The 13,678-nt window shown below is 41.8% G+C and overlaps 1 protein-coding gene across 1 annotated transcript; it reads right to left on the reverse strand.

Moving 5' to 3' along the window:
• Window positions 1–2,168: 2,168 nt before the first annotated feature.
• LOC133554839 (proteasomal ubiquitin receptor ADRM1-like) lies at window positions 2,169–13,266 on the reverse strand. The gene is made up of 10 exons (XM_061904033.1): window positions 13,145–13,266; window positions 12,552–12,775; window positions 12,369–12,485; window positions 12,129–12,252; window positions 5,309–5,395; window positions 5,131–5,224; window positions 4,788–5,050; window positions 3,206–3,363; window positions 2,993–3,095; window positions 2,169–2,360 (listed from the first exon to the last, which is right to left on the reverse strand). The coding sequence occupies exons 2-10, from the start codon at window positions 12,759–12,761 to the stop codon at window positions 2,257–2,259; spliced, it is 1,260 nt and encodes a 419-aa protein (XP_061760017.1). The 5' UTR covers window positions 12,762–12,775; window positions 13,145–13,266; the 3' UTR covers window positions 2,169–2,256.
• Window positions 13,267–13,678: the final 412 nt, after the last annotated feature.

Consider the following 13,678-nt stretch of genomic DNA (forward strand, 5'->3'; position numbering starts at 1 on the left):
AAGGACAGCCTTGGCGGAGTCCAACCCTCACTGGAAATGTGTTCGACTTACTGCCGGCAATGCGGACTAAGCTCTGGCACTGATCGTACAGGGAACGGACCGCCACAATAAGACAGTCCGATACCCCATACTCTCTGAGCACTCCCCACAGGACTTCCCGAGGGACACGGTCGAATGCCTTCTCCAAGTCCACAAAGCACATGTAGACTGGTTGGGCAAACTCCCATGCACCCTCAAGAACCCTGCCGAGAGTATAGAGCTGGTCCACAGTTCCACGACCAGGACGAAAACCACACTGTTCCTACTGAATCCGAGGTTCGACTATCCGACGTAGCCTCCTCTCCAGTACACCTGAATAAACCTTACCGGGAAGGCTGAGGAGTGTGATCCCACGATAGTTGGAACACACCCTCCAGCCCCCCTTCTTAAAGAGACGAACCCCCACCCCGGTCTGCCAATCCAGAGGTACCGCCCCCGATGTCCACGCGATGCTGCAAAGTCTTGTCAACCAAGACAGCCCCACAGCATCCAGAGCCTTAAGGAACTCCGGGCGGCTCTCGTCCACCCCTGGGGCCTTGCCACCGAGGAGCTTTTTAACTACCTCAGCGACCTCAGCCCCAGAAATAGAGTCCACCACAGAATCCCCAGGCACTGCTTCCTCATAGGAAGACGTGTTGGTGGGTGAGGCGGCAGATCGGAGCTGTGGCCGCAAGGTAGTTGGTGCCTGTCGGGGCGGCAATCCAAAAACCCCTTGGTGGACACCAGCGGTGGGGGATGCCGTCAAGCTGAAGAAGGAGTCCTATCGGGTCCTTTTGGCTCATAGGACTCCGGAGGCGGTGGACAGGTACCGACAGGCCAAGCGGTGTGCAGCTTCAGCGGTCGCGGAGGCAAAAACTCGGACATGGGAAAAGTTCGGGGAAGCCATGGAAAACGACTTCCGGACGGCTTCGAAGCGATTCTGGACCACCGTCCGCCGCCTCAGGAAGGGGAAGCAGTGCACTATCAACACCGGATGGTGTTCTGCTGACCTCGACTGCGGATGTTGTGGATAGGTGGAAGGAATACTTCGAAGACCTCCTCACTATGAAGAATAAGAAAGAGGAAAAAGAGAAGAAGAAGAGCACAAAAGTCCAATAACAAAACATCACTCAGGTTCAGATCCGGGCGGCCATTCTTCCCAAACACGCCTCTCAAGGTTTCACTGTCGTTGCCAACATGAGCGTTGAAGTCCCCCAGCAGAACAAGGGAATCACCTGAGGGAGCACTCTCCAGTACTCCCTTGAGTGTACCCAAAAAGGGTGGTTACTCTGAACTGCTGTTTGGTGCGTAAGCACAAACAGTCAGGACCCGTCCACCCACTCGAAGGCGGAGAGAGGCTACTCTTTCGTCCACTGGGTTGAACTCCAACGTGCAAGCTTTGAGCCGGGGGGCAACAAGAATTGCCACCCCAGCCCGTCGCCTCTCACTGCCGGCAACGCCAGAGTGGAAGAGAGTCCAGCCCCTCTCGAGAGAATTCGTTCCAGAGCCCTTGCTGTCCGCCGAGGTGAGTCTGACTATATCCAGCCGGAACTTCTCCACTTCGCGCACTAGCTCAGGCTCCTTCCCCCCCAGTGAGGTGACGTTCCACGTCCCGAAAGCTAGCTTATGTAGCCGAGGATCGGACCGCCAAGTGCCCTGCCTTCGGCTCCCGCCCAGCTTACATCGCAACCGACCTCTATGGCCCCTGCTATGGGTGGTGAGCCCATTGGAGGGGGGACCCACGTTGCCTCTTCGGGCTGTGCCAGGCCATGCCCCATGGGAGCAGGCCCGGCCACCAGGCGCTCGCCATCGTGCCCCACCTCCGGACCTGGCTCCAGAAGGGGGCCCCGGTGACCCGCGCCCGGGCGATGGAAATCTGGGTCCTCGTTATGTCTTCTTCATAAAGGTCTTCGAGCTGCTCTTTGTCTGATCCCTCACCTAGGACCTGTTTGCCTTGGGAGACCCTACCAGGGGGCTTAAAGTCCCCGGACAACCTAGCTCCTAGGATCATTGGGACACGCAAACTCCTCTACCACGATAAGGTGGCAGCTCAGAGAGGAGGGTCACCTAAATGTTTTTTTTTCCAGTTACCTAAATGTTTTTTTCAATTGACTGATCTTTGTTTTGGATAAGATGGCATACATGCAGCATTGTGTTCATTCAGTGTAATATATTTATTCTTCAAATGTGTTCCAGAAGCTGTGACGGCTAAATAAATACATTTTTCCAAAAGGGTTATTAGTCTAAGCTCATGTCCTCATCTTTGTCCTTTTTGTCTTTGGAATCTCCACCGTCTTCGGACTTTGTCTCGGTCTCCATTGCTTTGGCAAAAGCCTCCACATCTGCAAACAAAATGTGTAGAAATGTCAAATGTTGATGATTTAGTCTTTGAGGACACTCAAACCATTTAATTAATGTGTTTTAGTTTGGATTGTGTTGCTTGTAATAGATAAAGTCACCAAACATTGCCAAGGTGTGGATTTTTTTTTTTAGTACAAACACCTTTGGGACTATGCAAAAAGGAGTGGCACTTTTGTGACTTTTGAGTTACTTTTAGAATCTGCAATGCAACCACACAGTTTCCCAATTGTGGTATATATAAAAGTCAATCTCACCCATTTTTACTCTTATCACAGAAAACATATTTTGAGTGTGTGCCATTCAGTAACAGGGCTACTGATTATGCCCAAGGCTGAGCCAATTACTATATTGGATTAAAAAGTGTAAATTTAGTGACTAAACTATGTATTTCATCTCTAGAAAGCTTTCATGTTGTTAAAAACTAATTTAGAAAGTCGTAAACTTTATTTACATTCATTCACCATGGTCAGGCCAGTTAAGGGCAATAAAGGAGGGTTTTACTGGTCACGCCTATTCTACCGCTATTATACTACTAAATTGTACTATAACCACATTCCTGTGGTTGTTTATAGGCATTACATCCTCACATGTTTTCTAGCAACAAACCACTGACCTCCGTTGTTTGCAGCATCCACAGCCTCTGCCGGCAAACCAAACTGGTTCATTAGAGGCCCCAACTGCCCTGAAGCCAGAGCGCTGCTGAACATGCTCATAGCCTGCACATAAACACAAACAAAGAGAGTAAACACAACGTTAAAAATAACCAATAAGCGCCGCACAGACTACTGCTTAAAAAAACATCATAATTGGAAGTAGAACTCTTTGCCTGCTGAAATTGGGGTGAGCCGAGCGTGTTGTGGAGCTCATCTGTGCTCTGAAGCAGTGACTCCCCTGTGGGCAGGAAGGGCGTCAGCCTCTGCTGCACCTCAGGGTTGGCCAGGATAGGAGCCATCACCTCTGGTGTCAGAACACTGGCCAGGTCCACTGTGAGGTAACAACAGCACCACTTAGTGACTCATGGTATTAACATAGTAGTATGAGACCCATGTTACTATCGAGGGTAGGAAAAATTGGTTTCACAAACATCTATTATATTTGTGGGTCTAAATAGGGCCCCAAAAGACAAAGAAAAACTGATTTAATTTTCAAACCCACTTATCTAAGGCCATGTCCACACGAACACAGATACTTAAACACATACTTATCTCTGCGTTTAGGCCTCTTGTCCACACGCAGACACATACTTTTGTCTTGAAAAGCGCAGACTTTTACAAACGCTGGCCAAAGTGTAGAGATCCAAAACTCTCCGCTTAGCGTATGCGTGTACACGGCACAAACAGAGACTTATGAGGACGTCACGGTTGTGTGCTGTCATTTCCAAGCTCAACACTGCCTTGCTGGCTTTAAACACATTATAAGAGGACTTAATGTATGTTTCAACAATAACATGCTGCTCTTTTCACTCAACATTAATCAAAAAGACATATCAAAATGGGCTTTCCGACACTCCTGCCGGCGCTAATGACATTCGGCTGTTTTGGATATGATCGCCGTCGAACCTCTACCTGATGGGACAACTTTTACAAGCAAGACTTTTTGCTGTGTATCATAAGAAAGTTGCAACATTATTTTGTTTTTAGTCCGTGTTTAACGACAAATTATGATGTTAACTTACGTGTCTTGCTTCCATTTTTGTAGATGGAGCTGGGCGCGACTGTGCTCACACGTAAAAAGTGACTAAGCACCTTTAAAAAAAAAAAACAATGTTGCGTACTTGTAGTGTGTACTGATGTTAAAGACAACATACACTTCATTATACATGTACTATATCACTATATAAACAAATGCTTTATAATTCCCTTAAACATGCAAAATGGTTTCCTTGGCTCGTTAGTGCGTGCTGAGTTTAGAAATAATGTACACTTCACTGCACAAGTAATACATCACCATGTTGCTGAACATGTTAATTCTATGAGTGTTGGGTTTCAGCAGCACAAGCAAAATGTGCATGACAGCAGGTGTATGTCTTTGTGTGTAGACAGTTTTGAAACTACACTTGTGTAGATGAAGATTATTTTAACCCCCAAATGTGTTTTTGAAATTCTCGGTGTTTGTGTGGACATGGCCTAAGATTACATGACAGTGAGAGTAAACAGAATCTTTGGTGCACAGAAAACACCACATAATTATCCAAGTAAGTAGTGATTAAAAGTATTAAGTATGCCAATAAGACAACACTTTAACTCATAACACAACCTATTGCAGAATTAAGAGATCAGATACAAATATTTTCTTTGATCCTAATCCCGAACTGCAACAGTTCTTCTTGACCATGTTGAAATAAATACTTGGCCTCATGAATGGCAGTTGACTTTTCTCACTTTTTGATCCATCATTCTTATTCTCACCTCCTGAGCCGCTGGCAGGCACATTCATGGTTGCCAGGATGGTCTGCAGGTCTCTCAACTGGATGGGCTGGGTAGGGTTTCCTGTCGCCGCCGCTGCCGTTTCTGCCACACTTGCTGTTGCAGTCACAGCAGGGGTGGTCGGTGTGCTCGCAGGCGGAGAGGCTGCTGAGGTTGCAGAGGCATTGACAGGTGTGGTGGGAGCCTGTGAGGAGCCAATTCGACTGGTAGCAGACGTAGAGGTGGGGGTGACCACTGTGGACGGGCTGAGAAAGAAAGGAAGAACAAACTGAAATATGTAAAATAAATATGACATGAATACAACAAGTAAATCATGCGATGATACCTTGTGGAGGAGTTACTAGCAGAAGGAACACTGCTGCTGCTGCTGCTGCCCAAAAGGTTGGCTAAACCTGGACCAGCAAGTGCGCCAAGACCCCCTTGGCAAGTGAGGAACATTGACATGAATTCTCTTAAAATCATCAACTAATTGATTCTCATTGATCAATAAAGATCATGCTTACCGATGCCACCAAGTCCAGTTGGTCCAATCAGCTGCATGAGCTGATTGTGGCTCATATTACCCAGAAGGCTCTGCAGACCACCCTCACCTTCACATGACAGCACAAGATAAAACATACAGAAAGCATTTCATCACGTAGCTTAAAAGGTAAACTGCTCCGTTTTTGAAGTTTGTTTATTATTCGAAATTCCAATTTAAGACAAGAACACGTGTTTTCTTTTTCTTAATGCAGTGGTTCTCAAATGGGGGTACGTGCACCCCTGGGGGTACTTGAAGGTCTGCCAAGGGGTACGTGAGATTTTTTTTAAGTATTCTAAAAATAGCAACAATTCAAAAATCCTTTATAAATATATCTATTGAATAATACTTCAACAAAATAAGAATGTAAGTTCATAAACTGTAAAAAAAAAAAAAATATGCAACAATGCAATATTCAGTGTTGACAGCTAGATTTTTTGTGGACATGTTCCATAAATATTGATGTTAAGTTTAATTTTTGTGAAGAAATGTTTAGAATTAAGTTCATGAATCCAGATGGATCTCTATTACAATCCCGAAAGAGGGCACTTTAAGTTGATGATTACTTCTTTGTGTAGAAATCTTTATTTATAATTGAATTACTTGTTTATTTTTCAACAAGTTTTTAGTTATTTTTATATCTTTTTTTCCAAATAGTTCAAGAAAGACCACTACAAATGAGCAATATTTTGCAATGTTATACAATTTAATGAATCAGAAACTGATGACATAGTAATGTATTTTACTTCTTTATCTCTTTTTATCAAACAAAAATGCTTTACTCTGATTAGTAGGTACATCACTGAAAAAAAGTTGAGAACCACTGTCTTAATGCATTGTAACTAGTAAGTAAACGCCAGAAAAGTCAGCTAACAATGGAGGCAATGGGATTCATAATGTCATACCATCCTTTGCCCTCATAAAGCCCTCTAAAAACATCTGCTAAAAATGGCGGCTTGATCACAGAGACGTAACAAGCTTGTGCAGGTATATTGACATACTGAGCTGCTGCATCTCCTCTGAGTTGGTGAAAGTTTGTGCTAAATAGTACATTTTTGCCTCTTACTTGTATAGTAAAAAGTTGCTGCCATAAACCAGTCCTTCTCAAATAGTAGGGCAGGCCCCCATAGGGTGGCGCAGTGCGACCTCGGTGAACATGCTTTTTTTGCTGAACCAGAATATGACGAAGCGTAAGTAGCACTTAGCTTCAATGTTACCACGGTGGCAGACAAGCAAAGGCCGGTGTGATGTTTCCTTTAATGTTAATAAACTTACAATGTTATGCAGAGGTATTGTTTAACAATTTGACAGACAAATTAAACTATATATAGTCACGGTGGTGAGTGGGGGTGCAAAACATTTTCTTCTTCATATGGGGGGGCGTAATGAAAAATAATTGAGAAGCACTGCTATAAACCGTGAAGTTGGTAAACTTTGACATTCAACCTATAACCGGAGATGGTGAGAAAGACACAAAAAAGATGCTTGTTTGCGCTCACCGTTTTTCTGTTTTACCTTTGTGAGTATTATAATTTTTTTATCGAAACAGGAAGATGAGAACACCCCAACAGTGGGCATCATAGTAAGAGCAGACATTGTACAGCAAGTGATTGTTTAAATTTGTTTGTAGTTTGTATTTCTTGTTTAGCACTTAGCAACACTGCTACTTGCTGTATCTGCGTATCACTCAGCTTCTAAAAGTAGTAGCTCATCCTATTTATATTTACACTCTAAAATAAAAGTTTCTGAAACATAATTTGTCTCAAAGTACTCGTTGGCTCTCATGATGTCTGCCATGATTAGTAGTAGAGCTGCACAATATCGAGAAATTGCAATTTTTCTCTCCACAATTGCGGTTTGATTTGCGATTCTTATATTGTATACATAAAAAAGCATAAAGCAGAGAAAAACAAGTGAATGAAGAAATGTTACTTGAAGACTGCCATTTAAAATATTCTTGTGTCTAGGTGCCACACATTACCCCAATATGCAATCATTTATTTTAAAACATAGTTGGCTTTATGCACACAGACTCTTTGTAGACTTTTGTCTACATCATGCTATTAAACAGAATAAATAACTGATAAGAGGTGAAGGGAAATCATCTATTTTTAGATGCATCACAATTAGGACATGGACGATTATAAAATCGATTAGTGAACGTCAATAATTGATCATTAAATTATTGTAAATAAAGTAATGCAGACAGTTCTAAAATGTGGCTGATGGCAGGTAGTCACCTCACCGAGAGATCCAACCATCTTTTTTATTATAGGACACTTATAATCCAGTTTTGCATCAATAATCAATTTTTAATCTAATTGTAGCTCTTTAATCGTAATCAAATTATGAGGTGGCCAAAGATTCCCACCTCTAACAGTGATCATAAAGCAATAATCTAATAATAATGCAAGTAACCATTTAAAAGAATATCAACTTTTATTTCTCATTACTGTAGAATTGTTTGTACTATAATTGGAATTTAAATAATTTGGTCACCCTAAATAAACAAAAAAACAAAATGGGCTCTCATTTCTGTAAGTAAACATTTCATTTAAATAAATATTGAACATCTTAAAATGCATTTTCTCCCTAGTTGAAAAAGCTAAGTCGCACATCGACAGACAAGCAGTTTAAAAATTGATGGATGGATTGAGGATGTAGCAAGTACCTTTTTAGATTACTCATATTTCCTGCAGTTTCAAGTTGTGCATGTCATGTAGTGTGCCGCGACTGGCTGGCTCTGTGTTGCCTCGGAAACGCTCCAAACGAAAGTGGCGTGCTTCGCTTGGCAGAACACAGACTTTCTTACCTCCGCCAAAGAGGTTATGTTTTGGCCTTGACTTCTTTGTTAGCAACATAACTCCACCAGTTATGGAAAAATTGTAAAAAACAACTTATGTTATCTACGATGAGTATGAACACACTTCACTTCCTGCTTACAGCATTCAACGCCCCCACGCTGAGTAGAGGATTCTGGATATGTAGTTTTTTTTTACAGACTCGGCCAATTCTAAAACGGCAAAAGATGACTGCATTCACCAAGTTTTCATTTAAGCCGTCACACATCACGGTATTATTTAGACAGAAATACCTCGGTATTTATAATACCGTTACATCCCTAATCGCTACTGTCAATGTGTGTATCACTCCACTAACCTGTGGTTAGCGTATCCTCCTACAGGGCCTAGTGTAGCATGTTTAGCTATTTCTCATCCTTCAGGTATGATACTTGAATGAACAAAGTTTATTACACTATGTTTATACTTCAGGCCAAAGTGACCCAAATCAGTTTTTTTTTAAATCCATCCATCCTTCCATTTTCTACTGCTTATTCCCTTTGGGGTCGCTGGTGCCTATCTCAGCTACAATCGGGCGGAAGGCGTTTACACCCTGGACAAGTCGCCACTTCATCGCCGGGCCAACACAGATAGACAGACAACATTCACACTCACATTCACACACTAGGGCCAATTTAGGGTTGCCAATTCAACTGAATGTTTACACTGCAAATAAAATATGATTTTATCAGACTTTAGTGTAAACACGCACAGGCCCCTATGTGGCCCGACGGCACTTGCATGCGCAATTCAATAAAGTGAAGACAAAGGAAGGTGACCGGGAGGAAGTCACTACTACTACAAAACAAAATACAAATCGCAAGCCTTAAAAATGTGTTTTTTACGTGAAAGTAAATTCGAGTAATATAATGTATGAATTGATGTACAAACCCCATTTCCATATGAGATGTAAATATAAATGGAATACAATGATTTGCTTGCAAATACTTTTCAACCCATATTCAATTGAATGCACTACAAAGACAAGATATTTGATGTTCAAACTCATAAACTTTATTTTTTTTGCAAATAATAATTAACTTAGAATTTCATGGCTGCAACACGTGCCAGAGTAGTTGGGAAAGGGCATGTTCACCACTGTGTTACATCACCTTTTCTTTTAAAAACACTCAAACGTTTGGGAACTGAGGAAACTAATTGCTGAAGCTTTAAAAGTGGAATTATTTCCAATTCTTGTTTTATGTAGAGCTTCAGTCGTTCAACAGTCAGGGGTCTCTGCTGTCGAATTTTACGCTTTATAATGTGCCACACATTTTCGATGGGAGACAAGTCTGGACTGCAGGCGGGCCAGGAAAGTATCAGCACTCTTTTTTTACGAAGCCACGCTGTTGTAACACGTGCTGAATGTGGCTTGGTATTGTCTTGCTGAAATAAGCAGAGGCGTCCATGAAAAAGACGGCGCTTAGATGGCAGCATATGTTGTTCCAAAACCTGTATGTACCTTTCAGCATTAATGGTGCCTTCACAGATGTGCAAATTACCCATGCCTTGGGCACTAATGCACCCCCATACTATCACAGATGCTGGCTTTTGAACTTTGCGTCGATAGCAGTGTGGATGGTTCGCTTCCCCGATGTCGAATATTTCCAAAAACAATTTGAAATGTGGACTCGTCAGACCACAGAACACTTTTCCACTTTGCATCAGTCCATCTTAGATGATCTTGGGCCCAGAGAAGCCGGAGGCGTTTCTGGATGATGTTGATAAATGGCGTTCGCTTTGCATAGTACAGCTTTAACTTGCACTTATAGATGTAGCGACCAACTGTATTTAGTGACAGTGGTTTTCTGAAGTGTTCCTGAGCCCATGTGGTGATATCCTTTAAAGATTGATGTCAGTTTTTTATACAGTGCCGTCTGAGGGATCGAAGGTCACGGTCATTCAATGTTGGTTTCCGGCCATGCCGCTTACGTGAAGTGATTTCTCCAGATTCTCTGAACCTTTTGATGATATTATAGACCGTAGATGTAGAAATCCCTAAATTTCTTGCAATTGCACCTTGAGAAACGTCATCCTTAAACTGTTTGACTATTTGCTGACGCAGTTGTGGACGAAGGGGTGTACTTTGCCCCATCCTTTCTTGTAAATGACTGAGCATTTTTTGGGAAGCTGTTTTTATACCCAATCATGGCACCCACCTGTTCCCAGTTAGCCTGCACACCTGTGGGATGTTCCAAATAAGTGTTTGATGAGCATTCCTCAACTTTATCAGTATTTATTGCCACCTTTCCCAACTTCTTTGTCATGTGTTGCTGGCATCAAATTCTAAAGTTAATGATTATTTGCACAACAAAAAATGTTTATCAGTTTGAACTTCAAATATGTTGTCTTTGTAGCATACTGTACTGAATATTGGTTGAAAATGATTTGCAAATCATTGTATTCCGTTTATATTTACATTTAACACAATTTCCCAACTCATATGGAAACGGGGTTTGTATATAGTGTAATATATTTGGGAGGGATTTCATCTTTTAATGGCCTTCCTGCTACTGTAGGAAATACCATCAATTGATTTACGTGGACCCCGACTTAAACAAGTTGAAAAACTTATTCGGGTGTTACCATTTAGTGGTCATTTGTACAGAATATGTACTAAACTGTACAATCTACTAATAAAAGTTTCAATCGAGCAATGAATCCTTTCAGTAGTAGAGACACAGACATTAGCGTGGATCTACGGGAGCTTTATTTTTCAAGTTACATGTAAGCAAATGCGCCACAGCATCAATTCCGGTCCTTCAACAATCGCTATTTTTTTCCACAATTAAAATTAAATTAAGTGAAGTGAATTATATTTCTCTAGTGACTCAAATAGACATAGAGAAACCCAAAATCTAAGTTACATTTGAACCAATGTGGGTGGCACTAGGAGTAGGTGGGTAAAGTGTCTTGCTCAAGGATACAATGGCAGTGACTAGGATGGCAGAACCTGGGATTGAACCTGGAACCCTGAAGTTGCTGGCACGGCCACTCTACCAACCTAGCTATACCACCAAAAATATATATTCATATGTTCCGTATAGCCTATTATTTGCACACTATTGCACCAAAAATTTGGTCGTCCTACATAGACTTTGCACACCAAAACCAGATGTGATGAAATATTCACTTCCACTGGCGATTGTGTCTATCCCCACGCACACGAGTGACATAGCTCGCCCAAAGCTGACAAAAAAGTCAAATACGGGTCGCATTCAAGTCGCTTTGCGTTTAGACTGAAGTCACATTTGAAAAGATCAGATTCCAATCGGATTCAGAACTTCTTCCTGATGTGGATACCTGATGCCAAAAGATCGGATTTGAAGCACTTTTAAGTGTTTAGACAGCGCAAAAATTCCCTGATCTGGGTCACTTGAGGGCAAACAAATCAGATTTGGTGTGCAGTTCAAACGGGGCCTTTGCCAACATGGAGGCAAGGACTACTGACTTAGAAGTGACTTTGCCCTGTTGAGACAATTGCCACTAGCAATAATGCTACAATGGTTAACGACGCCTTTGTTCGCCTGTTGCTGTCAAATTTGCGTAACACACCTAGAATGTGTCGTCAACTTATATTATCATGATATAACATTAGTATTAAAAGCTGTATCGTTGATCATTTGTATGATGAATAGTCTATGTCGCACAACCCTACGTCACTCCTTTCATTTAACTAAATTGAATAAACACCCTCTGGTGCTTAGAGTGATGCACAGCTTTAAAAAAAGATGAAAAAAATAAATAAATAAAAATGATTGATGACAGTATAGTTACCGGGTTAATTTTCATTTATCGTTAAATTAATTGATGTAGGCCTATGTTTGGCTATTTTTGAAAAGCTGCAAATATAAGGAATGAATAGCATTTGATGTATCTAGCAGTTTCTATCTTGCTGCAAATGTTTATAGAGTGAAAGTGTGCCGGGTTGTAAAGCTGACCACAAATGAAAAAGTCTGGTACCTCCCAGAGCAGACAGATCATGCCCTCCACTGCCGCCACTGCCAAGAGCACCAGGAATGGGCGGGTTATTGAGATACTCGTTCACTTTACGACAGTGCTCCTCATCCTTGTCGGTCTTGGGCTCCTGAAATCAAAGAACATTTCCTTGCACAATTACACAAATATTTCTTGACTGTTGGTTTGCCTTTAACCAATCATCCTGTGCGTTCATGTGTCTGACGCACAGACTGATCAGCATACCTGCATCCAGAAGAACAGTCTTTTGGATCCAGCTTTGAATTTCAGAACATAGACACGTCCAGCGGTGCACTGGTTGACCCGTTTAAACTCACAGTCATCAGGGAAGATGATCAGGTCCTACATGAAGACACGTTGACAAATATAAACACTATGGTATAAACTCAGACCATACGGTACACGTACATCATCCACATTTCCAGTGGTGCGATCCTTCCAGCAGAAGTGGATGAGGGAGTCGTCGGTCTGCTGAATGTACACTTGACCCTTGCGCTTGTCAGGGGTCACAGTGCTGCCCTTCATGGTCATCTTACCAGCTCGGAACTCCACCAGGTACTTGCTGGAGGAACCACGTGACCCAGACACCATGCTGGGGAACAAAGCTCCAGAGGCCATGATGAAGATGACTACTGTAGAAAATACAAGACCAAATAGCAGGCTTTTCAATGTCTGGCCAAACCACACTTTAAGATTACTGTAGGTCCTAAACTACTTCAGCACAATTTCTGTACAAAAACGTCTTCATTTAATTAGATCATCTTGCATTGTATAGACAGTCCTGCTTATTTTCTCATATTATCCGGCCTGTTTTCCTGCTCCTCAAACGGGAAAGCAGCTAGCTACGAGATGACTCTGCATCTTGTAACCAAACGCCTGTTCTCACATTTGACAGCATTTATAGTATATGTGTATGAGAAAATATATTTTAGACACGCACAAACACGACATTACTTCACTGAAAACCTCAAAAATAGTTAAATACTAAGATTTTTACTTACGGTTCTCTATAACTTCTGTGTTATTCAGGTGCTAACTGGTCGGTCTACAGGATGACGCTGATTGGCTTATACAATCACGTTATTCATTGTGATTGGTCTAATCATGTGCCATTTGTATTAGTTTTAGACGGACGTCAAGTTAGGTAGAGATCGCACTTCACCCGACTACTGTTTATTTCGTTCACGTTACGTTACCGATATGCATCTTTTAAAATATTTGATTAATGCGATTTATAAGTACAGAAATTTGATAAAACAATCAATCTTAAATTTGGGCTAAAACATTTCCCCCCTGGCGTTCAAATCCAGTTAGGCAGGAAATATTGGTAGTTTACGTCTCGTTTTTAATTAATGTTTTCGCACTTCTTGAAATAAATAAATGCTGTTCTGGTATTGTATTCCTCTTGCGTGTCAAAACGTACATTTGACATTTTTTGCAATATTCAAATTTTTTTTCATGTCTGTACAGCACTAAATTTGGTCAACTGGGGTTATGTTTAATGCAATATGAATGACCTAGGAATAAAGCCGAAA

This window comes from Nerophis ophidion, linkage group LG06 (assembly GCF_033978795.1).
Source record: "Nerophis ophidion isolate RoL-2023_Sa linkage group LG06, RoL_Noph_v1.0, whole genome shotgun sequence".
NCBI classification, from domain to species: Eukaryota; Metazoa; Chordata; class Actinopteri; order Syngnathiformes; family Syngnathidae; genus Nerophis; species Nerophis ophidion.